This window comes from Palaemon carinicauda, chromosome 40, assembly GCF_036898095.1.
Source record: "Palaemon carinicauda isolate YSFRI2023 chromosome 40, ASM3689809v2, whole genome shotgun sequence".
Taxonomy (NCBI): domain Eukaryota; kingdom Metazoa; phylum Arthropoda; class Malacostraca; order Decapoda; family Palaemonidae; genus Palaemon; species Palaemon carinicauda.
This window is the reverse complement of record NC_090764.1, coordinates 45372792-45387235: the sequence shown is the minus strand read 5'-3', so window position 1 is coordinate 45387235 and position 14444 is coordinate 45372792. Positions and strand designations below refer to the sequence as shown.

The 14444-nt window shown below is 40.1% G+C and overlaps 2 protein-coding genes across 16 annotated transcripts in view; one reads left to right on the top strand and one right to left on the bottom strand.

Annotated features, from left to right (window-relative positions):
- The window catches only part of OtopLa (Otopetrin-like a), an 810925-nt gene extending 799151 nt beyond the window's left edge, over positions 1 to 11774 (top strand). For all 15 annotated transcript variants that reach the window (XM_068363667.1, XM_068363664.1, XM_068363662.1 and 12 more), the window contains 4 exons: positions 1357 to 1617; positions 1867 to 2047; positions 2338 to 2511; positions 9533 to 11774. In XM_068363667.1, the coding sequence (XP_068219768.1) occupies positions 1357 to 1617; positions 1867 to 2047; positions 2338 to 2511; positions 9533 to 9667 (751 nt within the window). In that variant the 3' untranslated portion in view covers positions 9668 to 11774. The remainder of the gene's footprint in view (positions 1 to 1356; positions 1618 to 1866; positions 2048 to 2337; positions 2512 to 9532) is intronic.
- A 74-nt stretch (positions 11775 to 11848) lies between these two features.
- Positions 11849 to 14444, bottom strand: part of LOC137631749 (bifunctional purine biosynthesis protein ATIC) — a 71805-nt gene continuing 69209 nt past the window's right edge. The window contains exon 13 of the mRNA XM_068363677.1: positions 11849 to 12048. Coding sequence (XP_068219778.1) covers positions 11929 to 12048 — 120 coding nt within the window. The 3' untranslated portion in view covers positions 11849 to 11928. The remainder of the gene's footprint in view (positions 12049 to 14444) is intronic.

The window sequence follows — 14444 nt, the reverse complement described above, 5'->3', positions numbered from 1 at the left end:
ATTAATAAATCTTTAGATGGTCTCATTACTGTACTTTACTAGTCATAAGTATATTAAAAGGATAGAAAATTTGATTTTTTGTTTTTTAGTTTAGGGGAAAATTTAGTTAAACAGCTTTCAGAGAGAAGCAGTTTGCACATCAGGCAAGTTTAGAAATGAATTTAATTATAAAAATTTCACTTTTATTACTAAATTTAATCATGGAAATGGTGTAATTTTTAGTGCGCAATGTATGATTTATTTGGATATGTACTAGCAAAAGGTTTGAAGACTTTGTGTTTAATGATGAATCAAGATAATTAGTATTTTTATATGTAAGGCATGCCATATTTTAAATTTGGTCTATGGACACACACACACACACACTCTCTCTCTCTCTCTCTCTCTCTCTCTCTCTCTCTCTCTCTCTCTCTCTCTCTCTCTCTCTCTCTCTCTCTCTCTCTCTCTCTCTCTCTCTCTCTCTCTCTCTCTCTCTCTCTCAATGCATGAGCCAAATTAGTGTCAAATTAAAGGACTCCTCCTAAAAATAATTATTAAGTACTCTCTCTCTCTCTCTCTCTCTCTCTCTCTCTCTCTCTCTCTCTCTCTCAATGCATGAGCCAAATTAGTGTCAAATTAAAGGACTCCTCCTAAAAATAATTATTAAGTAAAGTAATGGAAATAGAAAGGACTGTTATCTGATTGTCACTTTCAGAAAAAAAAAAGGTATGTGATAGTAATTTTTCCACTAATCCTACTAACAATCAATAAGTGTAAGTAATGATATTTTGGCCCCTCTCAGCTACCCATTGAACAGAAAATGCACACAAAGAAGGTGCTGCAATAAGTTCCAAAAAAAAAATATGCATTTTTCCCTAGTTTATAAATCATACATACAATGCCCTGCCCTTTGATTCCCTTCTGTTACAAGCAGTATTTGTGGGGGAAAACTACAAATTTCTAGAAGACAAAATTGATTATCAAGGACAAATATATTGATCATGAAAAGCTCTCTTCACCCATTCTTACTGATTTCAACCTCTCTTCATTCCAATTAAACAAAAAGTAAGACAAAGGCTTACTTTGTACTTTTATATCCATGTAGGCTACATTTTCTATCTGCTGGAAAAGGCCAAAGTGTCTTTAACATTTGAAGATCATGAAAGTGGGCTTCATATGAGTGATAGGTCTTGATAAATAATCAATTTTGTTTTAAATCATTACTACTTGTATGTTAAATCATTAAAATAATTCTAGAAATACTAACATCAGTATTTTGTTCATTTTGAAGAGGTAAACTTATAAAAGATATTTTGGAAGGCATAATTAAAGTTTGGTATTTTTTTCTTTTTTTCCAAGTGAAATTGTTCATTCCAGGTTTGTATATGATCCCGAGGTTGCTGGTGATGGAATATCTGTTGCATCTCGCCGTTGTCATTCACGAGTCGATTGTGTTGGAGCTAGCAAGGGGCTTTTCTGTGGCCTTTTAGTCTTGGTGGCATCACTCATCTGTCTCATACTTTTCTTTGTGCTAGTAAACAGAGATGAACTCAGAATGCTGGCTATTTACCTTGCTGATTGTTCTCATTGTGGAATAATGTTCTTCAGTATCATCGCAATATTCATAGGTTTTGTAAGGTAAGATGATAAACAGTTTGTACTCTGTAATTTCATGTCCAAAAAAGAAAGTTAACGGATTCCTGAATTTGGTTAAATTTTTTCTCTTAAATTTTATTGTTGATAATAAATTGAGGGTACCTATTGAAATTTATATTAATATTTACTTTCACATTCCTAGAGTTTGCCAGTTGAAAGAAATTTTATTGTTGATAATAAATTGAAGGTACCTATTGAAATTTATATTAATGTTTACTTTCACATTCCTAGAGTCCGCCAGTTGAAATTCCATGGTGAACGAGAAGAGGAGTTAGACGACATTCTTTTAATGGTGTCTGCATTTGGCCTCTTTGCCTACGCTGTGTTTTCATCAGTTGCTGGATCTCTCTCAGCCTACACCAAAGAACCTAATTTACTGGTTATGGTTACTGGTATCCTCTCTGTTCTCCAGGTAATCAAGGTTTACCTTTTTTAAAGTATATAGCATTGTAACCCACATTTTTATTTTAAAAACTTATGTGATCTTTACTGTAATATTTTTAATACTGTCATTGACTTTAGAAAAATTCTGTTGCTAGCAGGACATAGATCCTTTGTACTAAACACCTTTTAAAGAGCAAGCCAAGTAGCTTTTAAGGTAATACTTTTTTTTTTTTTTTTTTTTTGCATCTCTTCTGATGAAGATATACTGTAATTTTGATACTATCGACCTTTTATTATTACACACAATTTGCTCAACAGGTGATAATACAGATGGTATTCATAAAGGATACTCAGAGGCGCCAGGTATCTTTGCCTGAACATGAAAGAACCAAGCCTGGTCGTCAAGTCGTCACGTTCCTTCTTATCTGCAATTTAACTATGTGGGTTATTTACACCTTCGAAACTCAGAAGGTGGAAGCTAATCCTGTTCAGGTGAGTTACCATGCACGATTCATTACTTTGGTTTAATTTCCCTAGCATGTATTAGGACCATAATTTTATAGGTTACACATGGCTCAAGAGCATTCTCACTTACCATCATTAGATGAAGAAAATTAACACCACATCTCTTTACTCAGTATTGTATGGCATTAATTCACTTTATAATAAGGCCATAATATTTTAGGTTTCACATGGCTTAAGAGCATTCTCACTTACCATCAATAGATGCAGAAATAATAAATTAACACATCTCTTTACTCAGCATTGTACAGTACCTTAATTTACATTTTAGTGGTAGTGTTTGCATACAAGATTGATAGAAGTCCAGGATTATTAATATAGGATATTCATTTACTGTACAAACTTCTTATTCTAACAAACGTGAAAGGTTAATAAGGTAATTAAATTCCTTACTTAAAAAGGTTAATAAGGTAATTAACAAATTCCTTACTTAGCCTAATGAATTCATAAGTATTTGTTTTAATACAATGAAGACCCATTCATTATTTTGTATTGTACTGGGATTATGTGGCTATTCTTTTGTTATTAATTTGTGTGATATCTATACTTTAAGCCACAAATTGTAGAAGCACTGTAAGGATTTCATTAATTTATAATTGATTTTTATATTTCTTACCTTATGATAAAAATATTTAAATTAGATTTTCATCACCCTAAACATAGTTATTACTGTTTCTCTATTTTCTACAAGCTACCTCCTTCCAATTGATTGTTTATTCGTTCCTATGCAAATACAAACCATCGTCCTTTAGATAGGGAATATTATGTTTCAGCACGAAAGCTGGGCAACCATTGAATTGTTCAACAAGTAGTTAAGCAACAGGTAGTAAGCAAAGGCGAGGTGCCCTGCCCACTTACCTGTCAAAGTCTCTCCACTTGTTTTTGACCACCTTGTGTACGGATGTACCAATTCTTCCTTAAGCCAACTATTGAATTTTGATTGTTACACTAATGTGAAGCAAGATGCTTTACTCTGGTAAGATGGACTTTACTTTTTTTTAACTGCTGTAGATCCTTATTTTTTTAAACTGCTGTCAATCCACAGTCACTCTGCTCTTGCTAGGGGCTTATTTCTTGATTAACCCCGTGTGCCGAGTGTAGGTTGTGGCCTCCTTGTGGTGGCAGGCATATGCATTGAGGGGGAGGAATAGAGGTTTACTTTTACCTTCCCCTCATTGGATGCATCTGTTTTCAACACTAATGCACTCAGTCCCTGGGGAGTGTGTGAAAGGAGCAAGGAGTTCTTGGACCTATGTTAGAGGATTTCCAGGTTCTGGTGGCGTGTGGGTTTCTTCCTTTATTCGCTGCATCCGATCAGAGGATGGAGAGACTTCTTTGTTTGAGCTACCACTGACAACGAGTGTGACCTACAGAGGTTCTAGCCTCCTTAGGTATTTCAAGTAGGCTCCACAGGGCTAGTGTCTCCTTGATGATGCCAGTAGTGAAGGGCATGTCAATGTTTGAGATATTCGGAGGTTACCCCTCCAGAGTGGTCCTGGGGTCAAAGGAAATGTTCCCCCATTGGCAGGTGGGGGGGGGGGATCTTATGCATTCCCGGACTTGGTCACCTCTGCCTTCACTTCCCCCTAGCCTTTGTGCCTGGGTGGTGTTTGGTGCTACTGCTCCCCAGTAAGTGTAGTTTCCCTCTCCATGACAGTGCTATGGTTCCACTTGGAGTAACCTGTGGTTCTTCTTGTGGACAGCATAATTGATTGGGTTTCTTAGCCTTCAACACCCTTGCTTGCAGAGCCTGAGGGGAGGAAATAGGAAGAAATGTGCACTTTCTTCTTTCTCATCGTTCTCCGACTCAAAAAGTAAGATGAAAAAGTCATGGAGGGGATGTCACCTGTAATCATAGGAAAGAGCCCCTTTTGTCTCGGCCTTTCTTAGGAGGGGATCGGGAGTGAGCCACAGCCCTGTGTTTCGGTCCTCTGAGGTCGATGTACGTGGCCAGCGTCACGGCCTCCTAAGTTTCTGCCTCACGGGGCCAGGCTTGGGTGCCTGACTACCCCAGTAACCAAGTAGGACTGCTTGTACAGCTCCATATTTAGGCCTCCTGGGGCCAATTTACAGGGCAAGGGCTGTGAACCTGTGTCATGGCCTCAAGCCTCTGCTTCATTGATGCCAAGCTGTCCTGTGCTTAGCCTCCCCCACCCCTAAGGCTGATGCACAGTGCCGGACCCAATACCCTGGGTCAGTTTGGTTTCCAGGCTACCTTGATAGCAAAGCAGAAATGTTGATGGAGCCCCAGCATTTCAAGCCCCCAAAGGCAGGTGTGCGGAGTCGGAACTGAACCCCAAGCTACCTCGGTAGCCAAGCAAGACAGATGTTGTGATCCTGCATTTCCTTTCCCCAATGGTGATGCGCAGAGCTGGACCTGTGACCCTCTCTCTGTTCCCACACTCCCCCGGTAGCCAAGTGGGATATGGAGTTGACCCCGTGTTTGTTCCTGTGGTGTTAGCCCGGTGATTTAGGGTCAATGCACGGACCCAGTGTCATGGCACAGCATTTCAGCTCCTGGTCTCCAATTGCTTCACTAGCCAGGTGGGATAGACAGCTAATGCATGGGTCCAAGGTATTACCATGGGGTTTAGGTTTTGGGGCCACGTCTATGATTCAATGGCCGTTCAGCTTTTGTGCCTTATCGTATTACCTACTCAAAGGACTATGCTGTATTCTTAATTATCTTTTAAAATCTTTTGGATGGTATTTTTGGTGTTCGAGATACTCTGTAAAGACACCAACAACAGGCATGACACACACAAGTTGGAACACATTAGTGATTGTTCTTTTACGTTTGGTTGAGAACTTTAATCGTAAACAAGACTTTATTAGTATAGACAACACCCTTTTTGCAACCTGCTTTATATCATGCCTTGTAGATTACTTCATTATATGCTGTATTGCTTTACTAAGTGATCATATGTTAAAGTATTCAGATTTGTAGTGTTCAGATGTCCAAGGAACTATCTGATATGATACGTGGCCTTACTAAACTTTCATCATGTTAGTCAAGGGAAAGTTGTCCTTACTGAAGTTCCATCGTGTTTAATCGAGAGAAGTCAATCTTGATCCTGTAGCAAGTACCTCATGGAGGCGGCGAGGATAAGGCTATCATGGAGGTACATCAACAAATGCATTGCGTGCTAATGCGCCCATGATGGTACCAGTGTTAATATCTGTATGAATACTTTGGGAGCAGTCAGAGTTTAGAATTGATACACCATATCCTAAGGGAAGAAGTGGAGGTATTTATTTAAGAACCGATGAATGGGTATCTTGAAGTACGCACCCTTCAGATCCACTAAAGGTATGAAGTCTCCTTTTTTTATTTTTTGATAGGACTCAGTTCAGGAAGGAAATAACTTTGTTTATAAAAAAGAAAAAAAAAGGTTCAGAGGAGACAGGTCGACGACCAGTCTTCAGCCCCCAGCTAACTTTTCCATCCGGAAGAGTCGACTGTAGAAACCCAGAGACTTACCTAACACGACTACAGCACTTACTTCTCCAACATCCCTTCCACCACTGCTCGCAAGGCCAGGGCTTCCAGTGATGTAAGTGGGTTGTTGGTATACACAATCAGCTGCGAGAGTGGACACCCACAGTTCATAAAATGTAATAAGTGCCCATCCAGAAAGCACTCTAACCAAGGTTTAACCATGTATGCATCAGATTACCCAGTGGCATGACAAGCATCCCCTACACATGACAGCAGGAAAGGGACAACAGCACTTTGAGCATTTCCCCTCCTTCCTCTCCCATCTTTCCTACCACAACTAGGTTGGGTGCCTTGAAAGGGTTGTGTTTGCACAGGATCCCTTTGAGCAGAGGTCACAAGCAATCCTTTTTAGGGGTCTAGAGAAGGGTGCAGCGGCCTTTTTTTATCCCAAATACCATAGGCATGGCTGGAGATGCCCTCAAAGGACCAAAGCCCTTGATGTCCTCAAAGGACCAAAGCCCTTGAAGGAGACTGTGCAGTGGAACAGGGCGACCAGTAAGCAGTTTTAAAGGTTACCCACTGGTTGGCTGACAAGTGTGCTGAGAAAGTCACTGCCTACCTACCCTACACCAAAAGACTTGTACTTCTTCAAAGACAAAATGTCGACATTGAGACGGCTTGTAGAGTGACCATGACCACCTGACTCAGAAGCCAAGGTGGTCTTGCCTCTCGGACATATAAACCAAAAGAGTGGTGATACAGCAGATTGTGGCTCATAGAATCTTACTCTGCCTTATGAGTGCTGGAAGCAGAATCCTGTTTGGCAGACTGGAAGCAAAAGAATCCTCAGATCAACAGTTCTGATTGTCAACTCAATACAGGGCCAAACTAGCAAAATCCAACTCTTGAGGAGCACTGAGTGCTGCTGAATGACTAAGTTCTACCTGAAGGCAACACTACGGTTGCCTCACCCAAGTCTATGGCACTAACAAATAAGTGTGATGGAATCCATGAAAGAACACTCCGACTTGGGTATACTGCTTCCGTAAGTTCCTGGCAGGAGAATCTTGAGAACCCTCAAGACCTTGCTGGGTGGTTGCTCCTAATATCTACTTTCTCCCCACAAGTACAAGTTTTCTGACCCAAAGACAGACCCACCAACGCAATAGGGGTTAAAGATGTAACAGGACGATAGTCAACGTGGAGAAAGATCTCTGGCACTGATCACAGTAGAGACTAAAGAAATATCATAGCAGACAGGAGAAATATCAGATATTCTTCCCGCTGTTGATCAAGGTGAATGTAGAGCACCAGCCATGTACAGGTGAGCAAAGGATACCGGCCCCTCAACCACCGGTTGCCTTGAGAAATGCCTTCATCTCAACACGTACAGGAGTATCATGTACAGAGACCGGAGTTTCAGTTCCCTTATCCAGGTAAGAAGGCTGAAAGAGGGTATCCAAGCTCCTTTGAAACATGGCTGACAGAGGGTGCACAAGGATGTGCACCTTTGTCCTACCTATGGTATACCAGGACTGCGGTCCTGGATTCGTGCACTGACCCCCAAGGGGGCTGTAACACTGGACTGGGACAACCTTGTTGTTGTTCACCTCCCCTAACCTGTAGAGGGGGAGCAACAGTCCTTCTTCCTGATAGAAAAGGTCAAGAATATGCCCAATATCCAACGCAAGGCTGACAGGTGTACACAGAGACCATGCACCTTTTGTCTTGCCTGGCTACTGGGGTAGCTACATGGGCTGCAGTCCCAGCTTCGTGCAGTGGCCCATGGTGTTGCAGCATAGGGTTAAGACCATCTGGGTGTTCTCCACCTCCCCTATCCTATAGAAAGAGGGGATAGCAGTCCTCCAACACATAGCCAGCAAAAATTGTATACAGGGCCATGCACCTTTATCCCACTATACCTGGCCCTTGGTTCCAGCCCTCTGCACCAGCCCTAGGGGGTCAGTGATCACTTGGGTGTTGAACACTTCCTGTAAAAGAGGTGGTGCTGTCAAGATCCCTATTCTTATACCACGAACTGGCAATCCTGGACCACCAACAACAAAGCTTCCCCAAGGGGATAGAACAAACAGGTTGCTCCAACATGGACTACAATACTTGGACTTAGAAAAAGGCTGTCACAGGGAAGCAGCATGCACACTTACTGGCACTTACAACACAGACACTGAGGCTGTGATCAAGGGCACAGCGAAGGAGTGAGGACATGCACAGGGGCCCTCACCATCCCCAGAACGTTTTCCTGGTTTCTTGAAACTGGAGCAAGCACAACCACAGGACCCTGAGCCATAATCATTTTGGGCTTTGAAGGTACTGGAAATCACATTGATGGCACTGGCAAGACTGAGGTCCATGTAGCTTTAACTACCAGCTCCCTCACAAAGACAAGAGCATGTACCTGAAAGACCTAAAGCTGGCTAATCTTATCCTAGAACAAACATGTTGGCAGCAGTCAGCATAGCAATAGGAGAAGAATTTCCAGACCCTTCTTGGAGTGCAGCAATTACTGGAGAACAGTACACACCACCGAAGTTTGAAAAACTTGCCAATGTAGATCAGAGACCTTGCTCTTGTCACTTACTCCCTACTGACATAGCCAGGATTATATGCACAAAATGCAAGGCTGCATGAATAATGAGGAAAGGAGGGAGCTAAATGGCTTCCGAGTTACCTGGGGCATAGCCAAGGCCAAGCCTGTTGTAAAGCATACGCCTGGCAGTGCACGGTAGGCCACTATCTGTACCGGCACAGGTGGGATGATAGTAAAAAATCAGACTCCCTACGTGAGGCGTAAACAGTGCAGGCCTACAGCCGGTCAAGCCATAAACTGGTTGCAGCCGTCTCCTTTCCCAGAAAGAGTGAAACTCCTTTCACAGCCATTATGAAATCAATCAACCCACTTACTTTCTGAAAGATAAAGAAAAGATCAAAGCATCAAGGATTGGTGGCCATGGCACATGCATACTAGCTTCAGCTGAAGATAAAAGTAAGTCTTTGATAGGCAGGTTGGCTCACCATTTTTTTTTTTATCTACCTCTATAACAATTTAAACTGTTATTACAGCTCAACTGAAGATATAACCTATTTTTAAAGGATGAGAGGTTTGCACAAGTGTAGGAACTTTTTTTCTAATCCTTGATTATTTTGTTCATGTTATTTCAACTTTGTTTTATTTCTTGAATTTCCTTTAATATATTTCTTGAATTTCCTTATATATTTCATTATGAAAGCTATCTGGTGTCCCAAAATTGAGCAAGACTATCCAAATTAAAGAAATGCTGGAAAAATTATTGTTTACATGTAATGTTCTTTGCTGAAAAAGGTAAGTAAGATAAGAGGGATGCTATGCTTCCTGAAAGGAGTCTCTCACTATTTAAGTCCCTTTTTATATAGGGAGGTAGGATACACTAAGAAAATTCTAATTATACAATTCACAGCAAACATTAGTTTGCACATAGTTTTAAATGTGTGCTGTATTTTTTTTACTATCTTAAAATTAATTTGAAACCCTTAAATTTAATTTTTCTCTTACAGTTGGAGTTCTTTGGCGAGTTACCCTGGACCATTCTGTTGCGATGCACTTTACCCCTTGCCATCTTCCATCGCTTCCATTCCACAGTGGTCTTGGCTGCCATCTGGAAGAATTCCTACAAGACCCGTATTGAATGAGGTTTACCAGGTAGGCCGCCGCCCACCACGACGGTCCACAGCATCAGTAGTTGCTTTATCCATACCAACGGAGTGGCCCGTGGGGTCCCAGACAACACACCCCCGGAGCTGGAACCCATGCTTCACACACCCACAAGTCCCCCACCAGCCCTGGATCAACGCTCAGAACATAAAGTTTCTCTCTTCAGTATCATTTAAAGCGTATTTCAGTCAGTGGTCAAGCAAGATGCTATTTGGAATATTTATACTAATATAAAAGTGAACTTTCATCAAAACAGGGTTAGCTACACAATATTGAAGTTGTTCCACATCAAAATGTGCCATTCATATGGATTAAATTACTAGTACAAGCAGCAATGATGCTATGGACAGTTATTTCTTAATATTGTATTAGGTGTTATTCAAGAGCAGTTTCCTGCATTTCATTGAAGGAAATTTCAGTGTTTTCATGTGAAGATTGCTATATTGGATTTACAGTACTATGTTTCTTAAATCAGTGATCAGTATTTCCGGTGTAACTGTGTGTGAAGGCTACCAGACTGTGTTGTAAGTTTTAAGCCTCAATGCTGTAAATACTGTAGATGCTTACCCCAAGCTATAATAAATAAGTCAGGCAACTGCTTTTTGTTATCTTCAGTGATAGTGTCATTTAGGCTAAGTCGTATGGAGAACTCACCTACCCTTTGCTCGTGGGTCCTGATCAGGCTTTTTTTACCACTTTTGCAAATTTACGCTGGTCAAATTAAACCTGTGCATGGTGTACTACATTTTACTTGCTTTTAGGATAAAATTGTATTGAATTTGTAAGACAAGGAAAAAAATCAGCTGGTCGAGATCCACCAAATAAATGTGTTCAGAATGAGTCTCCGGCAGTTACAAAAGTCAAGTTTTTCCCCTCCCTGTCCTTCTTTCCAGTTTTTGTAAATATAAGGCTCACTTCATGATGTGTTTATCCAGCAGCACTTTTCCCCTACCCATTGACTACTTTTCCTGGTTATGTTTACCAATAGAAGCTAGGACTCCTGTTGCAGTAGGAAAGCATTTTTTGTAACAGTGGCTGCTTTTTGTAAATACCATATAGCTGTCTTGCTGTGTGTTTGACCCATCTTTTTCTCCATAGTACATGATTTAATGGTAATTGTGCAAAGTGGAAAACTTTTTCTTTAAGATGTCCATTTTATATTCAAATGGAAAAGTTGTAGTGTGAGCTCAAGTCACACTGTACCTGATGCGATTACTTCAGTACTAATAATTTATAACATTCTCCTCAGGCAAAGGAGATTGCATGACACTGTAGTAGTCCATCAGGTGCACAAATCTTTATTAATGATCATTTGTATGAGGTGTGTGTCCATTGTACCTGTCCCATATTAGGCAAGAGCTACCGAGAGTGTATTGAATATCAAAGTTATCATTTATTAAAAATTTATTAAAATACGAAGACTGCATGCAAGCCCTATTTTCTATTGATTATTGAGGTATAGAATATATTTTTGGCCCCCTTATTTCTCTCTAGCTGATAGCTTAAACAAATCTCTCTATGAGAATGTGAGTATTGACCATTTAAAATACGTACAATATACAGTATTGTGCATTTCACATTTTGGGGTTTGGAAACACGACAATAAGTAGGATGACCTGTAGCAAAGTTTTACATGACTTTTGCATTTTTTGAATATGCGTAATTTTGTATTCACGAGCAAGTCACAAACCGGACTGTTCTCATTTTGCAAAGACTTGTAGCCATGACTAGTAGCTCTTTTGTGCGTGGCAAGCCTCTTGTGAATTTCATCTGGAGCAAGTCTTCATGCTGTGTTATACAAGAACTGTGGTCTGGAATACACTGCTGTGTCTTCAATGTACCATTTCCCAACTGGTATTGCTTCATTTTACAAATTTTTCACTGCCATATACTAAAAGAAAAGATAAACCCAGCATCGCCTCAAAGAATTTGCCTGGTTGTGATCAGTCGCCAAAGGGGACCATTTTTTTTTTCCTCCAGGTTTTTATGGATGCTTACTCATCGAACAATTCATGGATAATTGAAGACACAGTAGACAGACCACTTACTATGTTTACTGCATTAAATATAAATGTTCGTACCATGCTTTGGCTTTTAATAACCTTATTTTGCATATGCTATATTGTACGCAGTGCTTACAAGGAATTTTAAATTCAATCTGGATATTAAACTATTTAATTAGTGAGTGAAAAAATTTCAAATACAAAAACTCATACAACCTTTGCCTTCATATGTATTTTCAGTGATGGAAAAGCCTGAGGTTGGAGTGAACCAACACAATGTTGTGTTCATCACAAGCTTCAATTACAATACGGTCATTCGTTGAACCAGCTGGACTTACAATGAAATCCACACCACTCTGTAAATAAAGATATAAAATACAGATGCAACAGTATATTATAGTTCCGAAGAAAATTCTCCTTATGATAACTAATATTACTATGAACTAATCCTCCAATAACAATTAAGACAAAATACAATTTTAACAAAACTTGATTTTTATATGCCTGATGTTCATATTGCCTCTCTCCAGCTCAGTTTATTAGAAATTTACCCGCAAGATTATTTCAACATTTTCCCCATTTTCTTTCTCTTCAATACACATGACCCTAGTAAAGGAAAACATTCTAGTGTTGGGGAAATGACAACCATCTATCTCTTCACTTTTAAAAACAGAATTATCCCTATCCTCTTGATAATAATAGGCAGTGAGGAGGATGGGTGGGTATGTATATGACAGGTAAGTATATAAATAAGAAATTTTATCATTGAAATAAATTATATTTATATGAATCTCCCATATGTTCATATTGTTAATTCCCCACACTGCTGGATATGGGATGCCAGCAAAGGAAAGAGTAAAATTAATCAAAAACTATATACCATGGTCAAGAATTACAAACCTGGTCTAGATTACTTTAAACCAGTGGTTCCCGAAACTTTTCAGGTCGGCACCTACTTTGCTTACATACAATTTAAACTACGTAAAAGAGCGGTGCGTTAGTTTATAATTCTGTAATTTTATTATGTATTACGAAACAATTTTATGAAACTACATATGAAGAAGAGAAAAGAGGGCTTTTGAAGAATGGCTGCAGAGTAATAGTATAGAAAAGGATGAAAAATATAAAGAGAAAAATGTGGAAGTAAAGCGCAAGGTACGCTGACCTGAGGTGTGGTCAGGGATTAGGTCATTCATATGAACAGAATAAGTAGTAGTTTTGGAAAGAAGTGAAGAGAGTAAGGAAGGCTGGCTCAAGAATGGAAGAGACAGTGAAAGATGGAAATGGAAGGTTGTTAAAAGGAGAGGAGGCAAGGAAAAGATGGGCGGAATATTTTGAAAGTTTACTGAATGTTGAGGATAATAGGGAGGCAGATATATAATTGCTGTTGCAGGTGTTGAGGTGCCAGTGATGGGAGATGAGAATGAGAGAGAGATTACAATAGATGAAGTGAGGAGAGGACAAGATGAAACGAGAGTAGGAAAAGCATCTGGTATGGATGGTGTGAGAGCTGAGGTGTTGAAGGACTGTGACTGTACTTGAATGGTTGTTGAGATTGTTTAATATGTGTTTTGTGTTGTCAATGGTACCATTAGATTGGGTTTGTGCATGTATTGTACCACTATATAAGGGTAAGGGAGATGTGCATGAGTGTTGTAATTCAAGAGGTATTAGTTTGTTAAGCGTAGTTGGAAAAGTGTATGGTAGAGTATTGATTAATAGGATCAAGGATAAAACAGAGAATGCAATCTTAGAAATACAGGGTGGTTTAGAAGAGGTAGGGGTTGTATGAATCAGATTTTTACAGTTAGGCAGATATGCGAGAAATATTTAGCAAAAGGTAAGGAGGTGTATGTTGCGTTTATGGATCTGGAGAAAGCGTAAGATAGAGTTGATAGGGAAGCAATGTGGAATGTGATGAGGTTATATGGAGTTGGTGGAAGGTTGTAGCAAGCAGTGAAAAGTTTCTACAAAGGTAGTAAACCATGTGTTAGGATAGGAAATGAAGTGAGTGATTGGTTTCCGGTGAGAGTGGGGCCGAGACAGGGATGTGTGATGTCGCCGTGGTTGTTTAACTTGTATGTTGATGGAGTGGTGAGAGAGGTGAATGCTCGAGTGCTTGGACGAGGATTAAAACTGGTAGACGAGAATGACCATGAATGGGAGGGAAATCAGTTGTTGTTTGCAGATGATACTGTACTGGTTGCAGACACAGAAGAGAAGCTTGGACGATTAGTGACAGAATTTGGAAGTGTGTGTGAGAGAAGGAAGTTGAGAGTTAATGTGGGTAAGAGTAAGGTTATGAGATGTACGAGAAGGGAAGGTGGTGCAAGGTTGAATGTCATGTTGAATGGAGAGTTACTTGAGGAGGTGGATCAGTTTAAGTACTTGGGGTCTGTTGTTGCAGCAAATGGTGGAGTGGAAGCAGATGTACGTCAGAGAGTGAATGAAGGTTGCAATGTGTTGGGGGCAGTTAAGGGAGTAGTAAAAAATAGAGGGTTGGGCATGAATGTAGAGAGAGTTCTATATGAGAAAGTGATTGTACCAACTGTGATGTATGGATCGGAGTTGTGGGGAATGAAAGTGATGGAGACACAGAAATTGAATGTGTTCGAGATGAAGTGTCTAAGGAGTATGGCTGGTGTATCTCGAGTAGATAGGGTTAGGAACGAAGTGGTGAGAGTGAGAACTTGTGTAAGAAATGAGTTAGCAGCTAGTGTGGATATGAATGTGTCGAGGTGGTTTGGCCATG